The 16549-nt window shown below is 42.8% G+C and overlaps 2 protein-coding genes across 2 annotated transcripts in view; one reads left to right on the top strand and one right to left on the bottom strand.

The window, feature by feature from the left end:
• Positions 1-1964: 1964 nt before the first annotated feature.
• Positions 1965-5071, bottom strand: LOC139339122 (Krueppel-like factor 9). Its single transcript, XM_070974599.1, has 2 exons — positions 4277-5071; positions 1965-2394 (listed from the first exon to the last, which is right to left on the bottom strand). Exons 1-2 carry the CDS (start codon positions 4779-4781, stop codon positions 2150-2152), a joined length of 750 nt encoding a protein of 249 aa, XP_070830700.1. The 5' UTR covers positions 4782-5071; the 3' UTR covers positions 1965-2149.
• A 1327-nt stretch (positions 5072-6398) lies between these two features.
• LOC139338816 (uncharacterized) overlaps positions 6399-16549 on the top strand; it is a 36564-nt gene continuing 26413 nt past the window's right edge. The window contains exons 1-20 of the mRNA XM_070974088.1: positions 6399-6402; positions 6988-7154; positions 7235-7305; positions 7532-7697; positions 7926-8063; positions 8592-8769; positions 8866-9008; positions 9477-9580; positions 10568-10733; positions 10907-11092; positions 11222-11374; positions 11536-11680; positions 13323-13481; positions 13673-13791; positions 13882-14097; positions 14562-14720; positions 14831-15015; positions 15111-15293; positions 15658-15749; positions 16251-16420. Coding sequence (XP_070830189.1) covers positions 6399-6402; positions 6988-7154; positions 7235-7305; positions 7532-7697; positions 7926-8063; positions 8592-8769; positions 8866-9008; positions 9477-9580; positions 10568-10733; positions 10907-11092; positions 11222-11374; positions 11536-11680; positions 13323-13481; positions 13673-13791; positions 13882-14097; positions 14562-14720; positions 14831-15015; positions 15111-15293; positions 15658-15749; positions 16251-16420 — 2904 coding nt within the window. The remainder of the gene's footprint in view (positions 6403-6987; positions 7155-7234; positions 7306-7531; positions 7698-7925; positions 8064-8591; positions 8770-8865; positions 9009-9476; positions 9581-10567; positions 10734-10906; positions 11093-11221; positions 11375-11535; positions 11681-13322; positions 13482-13672; positions 13792-13881; positions 14098-14561; positions 14721-14830; positions 15016-15110; positions 15294-15657; positions 15750-16250; positions 16421-16549) is intronic.

Here is a 16549-nt window from a genome sequence, read left to right as displayed (position 1 = left end):
TTAGGAGTTGCACCTGAGCTTTTCTGCTGACAAGTCAAAATGTCCTCCTCAATGAAAGGACTTAGGTCTTAGTGGCATAAACTTTTCTGAATGGGAGTAGATGTAGCCATTCAAGGAAAATGGCAATGTTCAATTTAATTTTATGCCAATCTTTGATCCCCAAACAAACAGTAATAACAGGATTTTTTTTTTCTTCCAACACTACATGTGAGACTCAGGCTCATCTGCTGCTGAAACTCAAACTGTGTAAAGCAACACCTGGCACACCTGATCCTGAAATGCGCTCTGTCATCTGGCTCCACAACCCTGAGGAGTGTGGGGAACGCTCTTACTTTGAAGGCAGCAGGCAGAAAGTCAAGCTCAACTCGTGTTACCCTCCCTCAGATATTTTGATACCATTGCATACACACATGTCCCAGTTCTGTCACTAACAAAAATGTAAATAAAAACACATACACACCGACACTCACAGGCATCGCCATCCTATCAAGCATATACGGTCACCCCTAATATAAGGACTACAATTCATCACATGTATTAATTCTGCTGCTAGTAGCATTTTCTACATTAAAAGCTTGAAGCTTATATACATTTGCATCAGTATTAGACATAATACTACTGTGTATTATGTGTCAGCATTTCATGGATGATACTGATCTAGGCTTAAGGATGGCATACAAACAGCTCTTCTACTGTGGAGTTCGATCCACTTTCTGGCAAAATTATTATTTGATTCTATAATTAAATTGGATATACAAAAAAAAATTGACAAATCGCCTCAATGATGAATACTAATGCAATAAAAATGAAGGAATGTGTCACCACTAAAACTTTTATATGGAAAATCAGCAAAGCTAAAAGAAAAAAAAAACCTAAAGACTTCTAGTCGCTGCCTCGCTACCTAACATCACAATATTGTGCTGGTAAATAAAGAAATGGTACTGAAGAACACAACAACAATCTACAAAATGAACCACAAGAAAACAGAGGAGTTTTGGCTGAGGATGAATGTGCAGATTTGTACAGAATATGTGAAAAATCCCTGCAGGTTGTGAAAGTGTTTCAGTTCGAGATAATGAGGTTATTTTTAGGGTTGGGTTTATCGATTCCAATCTGCTTCGTGATTCCCCTTCGAATCGAATCCTGAGTGAGAAAAGAAACCAAAGTATGAAGGCAAAAAAACGTTTATTTTCAGGATGTGTCGGCTGCCAAAAACATGTAATAAATTACGGATTTTGTGATTTGCTTTGGGCTATAAAAGAAAAACAAAATATTCTCCGCAGTGCCATGCTTAAATTGAATGGTTTTATATAAGTCTTTAGTTTTGGAAGCATTAGAGCCCAAAAATACGGTCGGATGCGGCAATGATGTTGCAAATGGAGCACAACTGCATGGATTTGCAGTAACTGGTTTTACAGGATGTTTGCATCAATGTGATGAAGTACCTTGATGTGTACTGGACTGAGTTAAAAACAGACATTTCAGTCTGGTTATTTGATTTATAAAAAGGTTTCACCATGTAATTCCACTATGTCACGATACAGGACATCAGAAATGCTGCATTCTTCCACCACTCTGTCGTCAGTGTGTCCTCAGATTAGATGGCCTTTTTTATCCTGTGCATGGATTTATTTTCAGGCAGTGATTACATTTCACTGCTGTCGTACGGTCAACACTGTACACGTGCTTTGATGCACTTATAACCTGCAATGGAAATGCGGTGCGGTAGGTCCAGACTTCGTGTTCAGGAAACGATAAGTGGAATCGAAAAGCACATTTCATAATGAATCTCCAGTTCTCATCGATTTGGATAATTCTCTACACCCAACCCTAGTTCTGCTGAGCAAGTGGATAGTGGTCACATGACTCATTTGTATGGATGGGGGATGAGGCTACTTCCCCCTCACATCCAGCTGTGTGTGTGTGTGTGTGTGTGTGTGTGTGTGTGTGTGTGTGTGTGTGTGTGTGTGTGTGTGTGTGTGTGTGTGTGTGTGTGTGTGTATCAGCTTGTATATGTGTGTTATGTGCACATTATTGAGTAGAACACAGCAATGCTAATTCCTAATCAGTGGGTCTGATTGTTGCTGGTTAACTTGAAACCACTGTGACCCTTCTGTGCTCCTGCCATGAAACCCCACCCAAAACCATCCTAATGGTGCATAGCCGGGCTGGGAGAGGAGGACATGCCCTTGTTGCGTCCCAACATGGAAGGCTGGAAGTCAGGATGACGGCGGGCGTGCTTGATCAGGTGGTCGCTGCGCATGAAGCGCTTATCACACAGTGGACACAGGAAGCGCTTCTCTCCCGTGTGGGTGCGGGTGTGGCGGGCGAGCTCATCAGAGCGGGCAAATTTCTTCTCACAGTTGGGCCAGGTGCATGGGAAGGGCCTCTCACCTGCAGCATGACGGCAGAAAAGAGAGAGGAGAACCATTTACCACCATATTGCTGTTTACTTTAAGTCACAGGCCACAGTATGCATGCAAGTTTTCAACACTGCGGAGAAGATAGAGAGATTTCTACTTTCACCCAGTACCACATCACTTATTCTCATTCCATACAACTTTATTAACGAACCAGGGTTACACCAATGCAGCACACTGGTGAAATGGCAGTCGATATATATAATTCTTTTCAGTATTAATTAATGTGAAGACATCCTAGATTACTTGATTGACCCTTTGGTCTTCAAAATGTCAGAAGACAGCAAAAATACCAAAGGTGGCATCTTCAAATAGCTGGTTTTGTCCGACCAACAGCCCAAAACACGAAAACATTAAATTCACTATCACACAACACAGAGAAAAGCCACACATCCTCACAATCCAGAGCCTGAAACTAGGGAAGGTCTGGTATTTTTACTTTAAGCAGTTCTCACATTATGTGTGTGTAACAGCTGTGTGTGGTTCTTTCTGTTTCATCTCTCACATGTCATACCTTAAATAACAGCCAAGCACAGCATTTAACTGTTCCTACATTAAGACAATTCAAATTTTGCATTTTAATAACACTGTGCAAACATTTAATGTTCAGTTGCTTTTCCTCGAAGACATTCTTTAGAGATAATGAAATCATTTGCGTAGTACATTGTAGGTTTTGTTTGCTTACAATTTGTCATTGTGTTAATGAACACTGGTAGGAATTCATCTATGACCAAATCCCTAGAGCAGACTGAATATTTAAATGAGACAAGCTAGTGCCAGCATTACTTTTGAGAAATATGGTTTGGTCAAAAAATATTCATCTCTGCAGAGTTAAATGCGTGACAAAACATATCTAGGATTTAGATTCTCCAGATTAGTCTTTCTAAGCTACCACTAGCCTTAATCCTTTGCAGGCAACATGAGTAAAACCAGGATAAGCGAGTAGGATGCTCGGTGCCATTTTCAAGATAACAAAGCCAGGCCACGTTGTTGTTGCACGACTCTCTGTGGGCGTTCCCACCGGAGTTCCTCTGAGCCGCTTCCTGTCCTTAATCCGGTTGCGCCTGCTCAATGACCCTGAACACACCAATTCCCCTCATTTCGCGAAAAATCACATGCACATTTTAACTCAGTGGCAGACCTCTGTCACTCTGACGGGAGGGTGTATTTCCAGCTACGGCTAGCTTTTGTCGACATCGTGGCTACACACGGCTGAGAGCTGCAGCTCTACAACGCGACTAAATACGCAGCAAACACCCAAAAGTCCTGAAAATGTGTAGATGATCAGACGTGTGGGTGACTCCTCCCTTAACTCCTTCTACAACTGCTTTGCAAACGTTTTTCGATGATTTCAACACATTGTCAGCAGAGAGGGAGGAGGCGAAGCCTGGAGGAGAAACTATAAACAGTCCAAACATCAAGCACACGAGCTGCTGCCATCAACAGGACCGACAACGAACTATCGGCCCTCGACGTTAAAGGTTTCGTCTTACGTTCATTTCATATGCAAATCCAGTCGGGAGGAAGACCTTCGTCACCGGTTTTAACGTCCAGCCCAGTTCTTTTGTTAGTTTACTTCTTTGTCAGAGTCTCTGAAGGGGAGTTTTTTCTGTCTTTCCCTCTTTGTTTGGCCTCGTTATTGTACCAAGTCGGGGGTAATAGTGGAAAACACTGTGGTCGCCACGGTGCTATTAGCTAATCCCACACCGCACAAAAGAGCACAGCGCTTCCCATATTTATCTGATTTACTGGTAATAACGACAAAGCAGAAGTTAGAGACTTCACGATCAGGGGTTAGCTGTATGTCTGCATGCACTCATGTGAACGGCTGCTATAACCAAACTGTGTCTACATACCTGTGTGTGTCCGGATGTGTGCCTTCAGGTGGGACGATTTCCCGTAAACTCTGTCGCATCCGTCAAAAGTGCACTGATGTCGTTTCACCGGGGAGCGCGGGGCCCCCACGCCTCCTCCTCCTCCCCCCCTCAGCTGCTGCTGCTGTCCGGGGACCGGGGTAGCGGAGGGGGTCATGGTAGGGGTGGTGGGGTCGGACAACGTGGTGTAACCGCTCTCTCCACCGCACGAGGAGTTGCTGCTCTCCGAGTAGGCCGACATGGGGCGGAACTTACCGTGCAGGTCGGTGAGGATACCGGCCACCACCATCATGTTCGCCCCCTCCAGCCTCAGCGTGTCCCGCACCTCCCTGTCCTCGCTCGACCCGTCGGGCTCCCCAGGGAGCAGGCCCACCGTGGCCGGCTGGCTGGCGGGGGCGACCGGGGTGGGTCTGTGCAGGACAGGACCGCTGGATATCGACACCAGACACTCGGCAGCGAAATAATCAGACGAAGCAGTCAACGACATTGTTATTTGCCTTGTTTTGTTGGTTTTAGAAAAAATAATAACGACAACAATCCGCCAGGAGGGGCTAACGGTAACGGTCTGATCCCGACCTCGTTTTCATCAAACTCGACGAACCAACCGTTTCCAGCTAAGCCTTGTTACAGCCATACAGTGTAGCAGTGCTTTCAAAATGTCCAAGCGAATAAAAAAAGGCACAACTGAGAATAACAATGTGCTAAAACCGTGCCAATACCTCGGGGCCACCATGCGTGCCTCACACCGTCAACGGTTCATTGTGTCTGAGCCTCCGAGAAGCCGGTCAAACCTACGCCCCCTGGTCCGGACTAAAGATGCGTTCATTTCCCGTCGGACAAAAATATTGGGTGGTGTTTATGTGGTTACGGTTTGCATAGACAGCACAAGTACTTTTGTTTTGTCCCTACAATTACTCCAATATCTACCCATTAAGTGATAAATTTAACGCACTGTGATGCAGCAAATTGCAAATTATAATAATATACACAAACCTAAAACCTAGAACTTTGTTGTGCTCTTCAAGTTTATTTCGCATATTACCTCTAAAAAAACACACGTACTTGATTTATAATTTAGCATGTTGAAGCACACATTGTCATAATGAATGTAACAAACTACATTACTGGTACTATGTCATGACCTGAAAGTTGGGGGAAAAGCGAGTTAATGGTATTTTTCAAAAGAAGTTCTTAAATACCCTTTTCTTTGAGTATTTGAATGTAGCGTCAACCAGCAGCACGCAGTGACTGACGTCGCAGCACGGGCGTGGACCGCGGCGGCGGGTGCATCGTGGAAAGTAGGTGGCAGGCAGCTTGGGTAATGATGGGGGAAGGAGATGGGGATAGAGGGCGTGTTGGTTGAATTAGTTTCAGCTCAGTAGGAGGCTGAAGAACGTGGCTGAGTACTGGAGGGCTTTTTATTACGCATTTCTGACAAATGTAGTCCACCGAAGAACAATCATAGCCCCACAAATCATCACTTTTCAGGCTGTTTTAATCCATGAAAACACAGACAATAGATGTCTCTCTAACGCGTATCTCTCTCAACTTTAGTTGTTTGTCGTCAGAGAGCTTTATGGATCAGCTTTCAGAAGATTACATTCCACACTGGTTGTGTGGCTTATTGATTTATGGTCATATAGACGGTGTGTGTAGGTGTGTCTCCGCAAATAATCTCCAAGCAAATCTATTTTATGGTTTAAGGAGGCGTATAATAGCTTAAATACTTCTGGTTAATGTAATAATAACAATTGTTATTACGCGCTCTGTTATGTAGTGCCATTTTATGGCATGCACCTTCTGTTCTTGTTATTTTGTCCATCCCTTCACAATGCACCTATGCTTTCCCTGCAGGTGACCTGTCGGATAACTATGTCTCAGACTGGATATTATGCTGCCACAGTGCCAGCTTTCAAACTGTTTAACTTTCCTGCAATAAACTGGATTTTCTCTCCATATGTGGCTAATGTCTTATGTCTGTCCAAGTCAATGTGAGTGTAAGAAAACCTATTTTTTTGTGTGGGTGCTGTGTCAAGTGATTGGCTCAGTGGATGTTTGTAGCTTCAGCTTGGAAGGTATTTCCTGATTGGTTGCTGTGAGCACTATGGGTCAGTGTGGAAGTCCACGCACAAGTGTGGTCATTCAGTGGCTGTGAACACTGCTTGGTTTTCATCTCGCTTACATGTGGAGGCTCGGAGGCAGCCAGACCTGCTGTGACTTGAGGTTGCTATGGCTATGTCCTTGTTACTGCTGAATTATCTGCATGTTACGCTCATTTTACTCCTGCTGCATGGTGAGTTTTATGGCTTTTGTTGGCATTCTTGTTCATTTTCCAGTGAAAGCAGAGTTGAATTGACTGAGGGTCAAGATGACATGACTCTGACTGTTCAGTATGGAAGTTTGGCCCAATTTATTATTTATTATTTATCTGTGAAAATTTGTAACTTTTTTGTCATTATGTCTGATATTTTAACCTGATTTTCTATTCAGTAGGTGATTGCTTTCAGGCAGAACCAAATCTCTGTGATTCTAGTTGTGCTGGTGAGAATGCAGTTTGTTGCTTATATCAGATGATAAATACTTAAATATTGAGAATTCTTTTCATGCAAGACATTAAATTATTTGTGTACAAAGTTTGCCTCAGTGAACACTTCTTTTCTTTTCATCTTATGATTATTACTTCATCCCCATAGGGTTTTCTACCCCTGACTTGTCCTATCAGAGAGGGGTGAGATATACTTACAGGTATAGCACGACAATTACCACAACCCTTCATGGCTCCAATGCTGGCCGGAATGGATTGGCTTTGGACTGTGTGGTTGATATCGACGTGGTTTCCAAGTGTCACCTGATGATGCAGGTCAGCTTATGTGTCTGTGAAAAAAAAAGAATCCTATATATTGCAAAAAGTTAATTATTTGGCACACTCCTTTCCAACAGATTAGGAATCCACAGATAAAGCGGCTTTCCCCTCAGAAGGAGCACTCTGTGCAGCGTCTAAAGAGCTTGAGGTACCTTCATACATGTGCCTTTTGAAAGGATAGTGAATGAATGAATGCTCAGTAATTTTGTATACATGCCTATTGGTCTGTCTGTTCTCGGTCTGCAGCGTTCAAAATGTAAGTTCAGCTCATTTTGGAATGTTACAACTGTTTTTCCAATGAATGTGATACTCTGTTCAGATGCCCCACTTGTCTGTGTTCTCTGGGAGGCTCATCTGGTGTTTTTGTTTCCCAGGGAGTCACTGGAGAGAACGAGCCTCAAGTTCTCCCTCCAGGGGGGAAAGGTCACGGCCCTCTGTCTCCAGGAGGGGGAGCAGGTGTGGGCCCTCAACATTAAAAGAGCTCTACTGAGCATGCTCCAGACCTCCCGCACCGCCTCCAAACAGGAGTTAGAGAAGGAGGTGAGCGTTGATGAGGGCCATCTTCAATGTAATACGTGCACAGTTTGCAAAATGTATACATGCAGCAGCACCTCAGTCTTTATGGAGACTTGAAAAGAAAAGTGCAACAACTGCTTCTCTAGTCTGACAAATACCACCTCTGCTCCTGCTACGAACAATAACCATCACTGACATCATCCTGCATTCACAGGGTGATTATCTGACTTTTCTTTAATGCCTCTTTCTCAGACGGATGTGTATGGGACGTGCACTAGCAGGTATGAGAGGCGAGGACCTGCGCTGCTGAAAATCAGGGATATAAAAGAGTGCCAGCAGTCCAGGCTGGCAAACTTCTGGCCCCATTCCGTATCTTTAACTGAAGATACAGTGAGTTTAACTCTCCTCTTTCTTTCTTTTTTTTTTAAATATATGAAAATGTGGCTACCATTGAGGACACTGAGGTCAAGTGCTTTTTCTGGGGAATTGGGGTGTGTTTAGTAACTTGGGGGGAGTTTACATTCTACAATTACAATCATACGCATGCCACTTCTGTCACAGGCTGATTCCAGTATTTCAGCATGTTTACTGCTTGTAGGCCAAACAAATAAACATATGATTAAATTATTTAGTTGTATTTTATTGTTGACACGGAGCTTTGAAACAGCAACATTTAGACCATCAATTTGATAAATAAATAGAAAAATCCAAGTGATTAAACACAAAATAGGCATGTTGGGTTGCTGTTGGACTTTGACCCATGACCTCAGTACTTCTACAATCCTGCCTATGACCCTGGTGGTCTGAAGAGGATGTCCTCTTTAGCCCACCGTTTCCAATACTACATCAGTACTTCAGTTCAACAGCATTTGATTCATGCTTTTATCACAGGATGGTTGTTTCTTGTCTCTTTGCTAGTCACTGCAGTCAGAGCTGCACTGTGTTCAGAAGCACGGACCTACTGTGATGCAAGAGGTCAACTGTACTGAAGCAATTTCCATAGCAACATGGTCCAGGACTGTCGGGCTGGTGAAGACCCAAACAGTGTCTACCCTCCTCCTGCTCAGAGCCCAGCCAGGGACTCCTTCAGGTGCAGGTCAGGAGTAGTATTAACACCTTTGCAGGTACTCTTAAAGCTCTACTGGTTTACAGACATGGACGCTGATGCCTGCTCTCCTCAATGCTCATGTAGATTCCTTAGGTGTTGGTGTGCTAACTGACCTGCAGTTTGAGGACGAGGGCGGTGCAAGGCCTGGAGAAGCCAGAGTATCAACACCTCAGCAAGCCAGTCAAACTATCAGGATGCTATGTAGCCTCACCTCAGACCCACAACTGGTAGGTCTGCACAGGTTTCGTTCATCTTTAAACTGTATTTATCTGTAACACTTATTGTATGTTTCAGTCTACCTGCCCAACACTTTAGGTGCCACAGTCCTTTTTTAGCAACGAATATGAATCACTTTTAAGTAGCTGTACCCTGCCAGACCACTGCTGGCTCGTTTGTAAGTCGTGGATTGACTTCCCCCGAGACTTTGCTGTGTATGAGCCAATCATGTTAATGTCTCCTACACACTGGACGCCAGTCAAACCTAATCTGGCAACCTTCTTCATAGTCTGTTTACATGGGAAGTGTTTAAAAGAGTTTGTCAGACCCAGAGCCTTGCTCACTCCGTGAAGTAATTACTGTGTGGGGATCAGGTGATTGGTGGGATGAAAATGTATGTTCACAGCTCTGTTCTGGTTGAGCAGCAGTAGTTAAAAAAATAAAAAGTCCATGCATGTATTTGGATTTTTGGCTCTCAGGTATCACAAGAGTTCCTTCAACTGGCTTTCCAGCTGAGAGATCTGACTCTCTCTCAACTCAAGACACTTTGGCAAGAAGCATCTTTCAAGTGCCACAATGACTGGTCAGTAAGTCCTCAGCATTTTATAATGCAGTGCCTTTTTGCTGATCCTCCACTTCTATATCAATGTCTCCACATGACCATTTAAGTTGTATATTTCCATATTCATGCATTGTAGCTCATAAAATGTCTTGTGCTTACCAGTAAATTGGATTCAAGCTGAAAGGACTCTTGTTTATGGGTTATAATGAAAAAAATACACACAGCCTCTGGCCAAGTCAACAAGTAAACAAAGAACGGTCTGTGTGGGACAGGGGCCAACTTAATCAGACACCACACTGAGACAGATGATCTAATATGCCAGAGCAGGACAGCATCCCCTCCTTAGTCCTTAGTATTATCCACCATGAAAAATAGCAAATAGGCCTTTATCATATTCTGAGTTGTTGTTAAACACAGATGTAGCTAATAGCACAATCAACATTGGCCTCATTCCAATTATGGTTGACAGTCACTTTGGTTCATTGTACACACACACACACGCACGCACGCACGCACGCACGCACGCACGCACGCACGCACACACACAGACACACACACACGCACACACACACATGCACAGACACACACACACACACACACACACACACACACACACACACACACACACACACACACACTGTTTTAGTTTTTTTCTTTTTCTTTTTTTTTGCCATGCAAGCAGGAAGTTACTGCACCCAGCAAAGAAATAGCCCTGCACAGCCTCCCCCCCAGACTTGGTTATCTTTGGAGAGATGTAGGCTAGGTGTTTCCCCCTGTTTCCAGTTTTTATGCTAGGCTAAGCTAACTATCTGCTGGCTATAGCATCATGTTTACCATACAGACATGGCAGTGGTATTGATCTTCTCATCTAACTCTTGGCAATAAAGTAAATAAACATATCTCCCGAAAAGTCAAACTACTAGTAATTTCATGTCACATTATATTGTATTACAGAGCTTACACACAACAGCAGAGGCTGAAATGGATGTTGATTAACTGTTTGAACAGGCAGCCTTTGTTGGATGCATTACCAGCCTGTGGATCTGAAAACTGCATCGTACAACTGACTGACCTAGTGAGGAACAGCAAGCTGGAGGAAGAGCAAGCTCACGCTTTTCTCACCACCTTAGCCCTCATCCCTCATCCATCACCACAAATCATCAAGTCCATCAATGTAGGAATGACATTAATGAAGACCTAAATGTCTCATCAAAGCTACTTTCTGTATTTATTTCTCATGTCAGCAGAGATACTGTGTAGAAATGAGTTCCTGCATCCACCCATACAGATCCATTTCTCATAGGCCTAGAGGCTCAGTACTTAATGTATCTCTGCTGTCTGTGTTAGAGCTTACTGGAGGTCCCAGAGGTGCAGTCCAAGGCACTGTTAGCTGGATCATCTTTGGTCTATCAGATGTGCCAAAGGTCACAAGCCTCCTGCAGTGAACTTCCTCAGGTACAGACCTTCATACAAACACTTGAGGAAACCTTGAAGAAGGGCTGCGAGGGAGAACAACCCACCCAGAAATGCACAGTAGGTGCACCTCATATAATGTGCTGACACTGAACCTGGTGATTTGATCTAACTGTCTAAACCACGGATTTTTTTGCAACAATTTTACATAACCAGTGCCAATTATGCATTTATTTTGTCACCCGACAGCTTTTTTATGCCCTGAAATCAGTTGGAAACATTGGTCTGTCTGCTCCGGTCTTCATTCCACTCCTTAACCGTTTCATGCTCGACCACTCAGCTGCACTGAAGCTAAGACTTGCTGCCATCCAAGCCTTCAGACGTTTTCACTGCTCAGCTGACGTGAGTTCATTCTGAAACTAATACTGAAGCCAATAGCCTTCATATCACAGAAGAATAACTTTCTAAATGATGGTGTAATTGATTCATGATGAGTTGAGGTGGAGGTGAAGAGGTTAGCGGCAGTCTAGCAGCAGTTACTGACAGCAGTTTCCTTCCTTCAGAGATCTGTGCTGTTGCAGCTGTACTGCTCCTCCCAGGAGGATCCCGAGGTCAGAATCGCTGCATACCAGCAGCTCATGCGTTGCCCTGACCAGGACGTGTTAGAAGGGGTGAAGACGACACTGAGGAGCGAGACCTCCAGCCAAGGTCTGATTGAAATTGATCTGATTGTGGTTTATAGAGGGGATGCCCGTATCAGCTTCTCACAGTGAGAATGTTTAGCAATTGACTTCACTGATGAACTAAGAAGACTTAAAATAAGATAGTCGTTTGTTAATACAAATGTTGTTTGTTGCTTTTATAATTATACACTAGTTTGAATTCTACCATCTTTCCCCAAGGTTCTTGAAATGATTCTCATTAATTTAAAGTCAAATTCGTCATGACCACACGCTAACATGGCTTTACTTCGTCTCACAGAAAAAACATTTCTGCATCTATTAAGGACATTTTATCATGTAAACTGCAGAAATATGGTTTTCTTGACACAGCAACGTCATGGCTAACAATTTTTTTTTTTTTTCAGAGAAGAGTTTGTTAAGATGTTGACATTGCTGTTCTCAGAACAGACCTGTGGTGTGCCCCAAGGGTCCATTCTTAGGCCACTATTATTCCTGTTTTCTACAAATCATTTATCAAAACATAGATTTCTCCCGTAATGTTGTTACGGTAACACAACATTGGTTCTTTCTCACTCCAATTTTCATCAATTAAAGAAGCTAATCTGTTTATGCTGAATGGTTCAAAGCAAACAATCAGTCTCTGAATGTTACAAAATCTAATCTCATTATTTTCGGGGGCAAAAAGTAGAAATGCACTAATTCATCTTTTACTTATATTGAGTACTGATTCGTTTGGAGTTGGGGTATTTCTTATTCTTTTCCTATTCTTAGTTAGTGCTTGGCTGGGACTCAGAGCAGTACAAATCCAAGATGTTTTCCATTGTGTTGGGAATGTCCACATACTGTTGAAATGATAGCAGTCTAGCTCTGGAATAGTAATGGATATGTGGCTACCAGCTCTGCTGCTACCTTGGTGTTAGTACTAGGGGGATTTAAACACAGCTGACAACAACAGGAGAAAATTCCCAGAGGAGACAGCAGGGACACAGAGACATGGTCAGGCATGCATACATTGCATTGGATTATTACATTTTGTAGTGAGGGCTCTAATTTTCCATCATGCCTAGCACTGTGCTGAGTGGTTTGTTAAATTTGCTGTTTAATGTTCCAACATGCAGATGCTACTTTTTGCATGCTGTATTCTACAGCTGTGATTTGAGTGATGCATGATATAGTTCACTTATGTAGACGTAGAATGTATAATATTGAAATAAATTTGATGCCTGCTGCAGCTATTTGAGTCAGTATTGGATTGAGATCAGCATCGGATTGGTGCATCCCTAAAAAAGACATTTTATTAAACTCATCGAACATCTCGCTTGAGAAGAATAAAATGCCCCAAGTTTAATGAACTAAATTACTTGGAATTATAATTAATGAAAACTTGAGCTAGAGAAAAAAATTTATTACACCAAAAAAAATAGCATGTCTCTGCTCCTTATATACTGTAAGTGCCATAATTTTGATAAATAGCTGACAAATGCTAACTGGCATCAAGCCCATTATAACTCATCTATGTGGCAGTGTTTGTTGTAATGATTGAGTTATGGAAGGATCTTTTCCATTGTTTGGTTTATCTTAAAAGATGTGATTCCTTTTCAGAACTTCATCTTGTCCAGTTCTTGCTCTGTTTGACAGCCTAAGCTTTTGCCCTTCTGCCTCTCTAGTGGGCTCATATGTGTGGAGTCACCTGACTAATGTCTTGAGGAGCGAGGACCCCATGAAGCAGACCCTAATCGAATCACTGCCTGACGATATTATCAGCAGAGACTTTGAAGCTGAGTTTTTGAAATACTCCTCCTATTCAGACTACACTGTTTCATCAGGTAAGGAAGGTTTCACTTCATCTTGAAATTAAATTAAATAAAAATTCTCCATGATTACAAAATAAGCCTATGTGCAGCAGATGAACTGGATCATTTTTAACAAAACTAATTGCACAAATAAAAGGCATTGATGCATCTAAAGGTGTGTGTACACAGCTCTGTCTATGTTTCTGCTTTTTTGTTTGTTTCAGGCATGGGAGTTGCAAATGTGGAAACATCTTTGGTTTTCTCTCCCAAATCATTTCTACCGAGATCTGTCACCACCAACCTGACAGTGTACTTTCATGGTCGAGCCCACAACCTTCTGGAAGTGAGTGTGATACTCATTTCATTTTTATTCCTAAACAAATATTAAGAGTCTTACAAAATTAGGTTGCATGCATGCATTTTTCCGACACAGGTGGACATTCATGTTGAAAACGCTGAAACACTTTTGAAGAGCTATTTCGGGCACCAGACCCACGACTCTGCTGGAGAGTCTGTTGCTCAAAGTCGAAAACATGTGCAGTCCAAAGAGGCCAAGAGGACGAGAAGAAAATCAGATGACGGCCTCAGAGGAGAAAAAGAAATGTGTTTATCCAGCACCAACAGTTACCTGGACCAGGCCAGGGCCATGGTGAGGACAGTCATCTCTACTGGATGGGTGTCACAGGGGATTTTAGATTTTAGACTTTTGGATAGTACTGTCATCTTGATGAACACACTGTCATTGTATTTGGAAAATACTGATACAGTTAAAGTAAATGTTCAGATTAGGTCTGCCACTATTGAAATTTTAATTGATTATTTTCTCATTTACTCGAAGAGTTGAGGCATACAAGCTCATAAAATAGCTGATGAAATTTTAAAATGCCCATTCCCAAACTGAACTTCAGATATCTTTTAGTTTTTGTTTTTCTTTGACCAATGGTCTAAAACTACAAAATGTTCATTTTAAAAGATTTGAAAAACAAACAAAAGCAGCAAATTCTTCACATTTGACAAACTGGCTTCATCAAATGTTTGGTATTTATGTTTGAAAAATGACAGCTTTGCATTGAGGGAAGGTCGGTTCACATGTTTGTGCTTTGTCTTGTCCAGCTGTTTGGGAGCAGGAGAACAGAGGAGAACAGGCTCAAGTGTTGGGTTGGTGTGAAGGTGTTTGGCAATGAGCTGAGTGTGTTTACGTGTGAAGATCTCTACAATCAGATCAACCAGCTGTCGCTGAGCATGGCAGGACTAGCTGTCAAACTGCTCAAGGTATAGTGGAGTCTCAGAGTCCCGAGCCTTGTCTGGCTGTCTCTTCACCCCTCACATCTTCATGCACGCTCCTGTGGTCAGTGTGTCTTCCCTTCCTCTTTGTTCTCCAGGGTCACGAGGTTCAGCTGAACCACAGGGCCGTGCTGATGACAGAGGAGCTGGTTTTACCCTCTCTGTCTGGTTTGCCCGTCAAACTGGGCATCAACATGACCTCTCTCCTATCGCTGCGTCTGAAGGGCAACGTCAACTACAGGGATACTTCTCACTTCTCCCTGACTGGATACATCAAACCCAAGTACTTCCACATCACCACCTGCATCAGGGACTACAATTTTGATGTTTGCTTACAAACTCTGTCCTGCAGAGTGTAACTGGTGTCTTTCTTCTCAGTGCCCACGTGGGGCTGTCTGCCAGGATGGGGGTTGACGGTGCTCTGGGTCAGGCTGCAGTGCACTGGGAGTCTGAGCTGAGGAGCTCCACCAGTCTGGATGGCAGCATTGAGCTGCAGGAGGGACGAGATCTCAGGGTCACTCTTAACACGCCGGAGGACGTCATGGACATCATCTCTGTCAGGTAAGCACTTCATTACACCATAGGAGAACTTCCCTAAATAAGTCATCTGTATTGGTGAATGTGTATGTTTAGAAAGTCTTTTCAATTAAGTGAAAATCCTGTAGTTATTACAGGGATTAAGAGAGGGTTTAAACGTGTTATGTGGGAGAAAAACTTGTTTTTTTAGCTGATAATGTGAGCTGATCAACTGCAATAGCATTGAAAAATGATGCAAATATGAACATGCATGTTATTCAGCAGGTTGCTCAACCATCTTGGAATGACAATAAAATTGAATTGAATGCGTCTGTATGTTGGTGTTTAAAATGTTGTAGTTTGGAATAAAAGTTTCTTGAAGAGTGTGTGTCATTTTTCTGTTCACCAGCTCCAGAGTGTTTCAGATCAGTGGAGACCACAGAGAGGAGATAAAGGGGCCAAAGAGTCGAGTCCAGAAGACCGCCTGCACACCAAAGACATGTAAGACTTCATTACAACAACACTGTATATCTGTATTGTTGTAATGTCCTTATTTCTTTATACTTTGTTTTAGTGTTATTCTTGTTTACACACTGTGAAAACATGGTTCCTCTACTGAGGACAATAAAGAATGGACCTGAATCTGATCTGTGTTGCTGTTATACAATGATTATTGGACAGTTTGTAGCAGGTTGAGATCTAAATATTTCCCCTTTTGAATTGTTACTATTTTTAAAAATACCACAGCACATTAGCTTGGATCTTCTTTTGTATTTCCTGTTTCTAAAGTATTTTCCTGAATTGTTATCATGAACTGATAATGGCAGCCAGTATTTCCAGGCCAGTATCGACCACTATTTGTCCATATGTGGCTACCATCTAACTGAATGTACAAGTCTGGTTTTATTCTCAGATTTGTTCGATTGATTTGCTGACTTTCTGTGATCATCACATTATAATAGTTGGATTCTTTACTAACCACTGATCTCTGCTTCCTCACAGGGTCCAAAATGGTCGGCTGGCAGCTGTGCTCCAATGCTTCTTACCCACTTCCTGCCACAGGTATTTCACTTCCCCCTCCAGGACCAGCCCACCTCTCCCTGAGGCTGCTGAAGCTGGACAGAGGCCTCCATTACTACCTGCTGGAGGCCGCCTACTCACTGCTCGCTCAGGTGCAAGGAAATACAAACATCTAGTCTCACTTGTGAGATGATTCTCTCTCTGTGCTCTGAGTATTTCTCTGTGAGATCTACATGGCCATGACGTGGTGTAAATGAGCTTTTTATCTAGCCTCACAGTGG

This window comes from Chaetodon trifascialis, chromosome 11 (assembly GCF_039877785.1).
Source record: "Chaetodon trifascialis isolate fChaTrf1 chromosome 11, fChaTrf1.hap1, whole genome shotgun sequence".
Classification (NCBI taxonomy): Eukaryota; Metazoa; Chordata; class Actinopteri; order Chaetodontiformes; family Chaetodontidae; genus Chaetodon; species Chaetodon trifascialis.
This window is presented reverse-complemented; position numbering and strand designations above follow the sequence as displayed.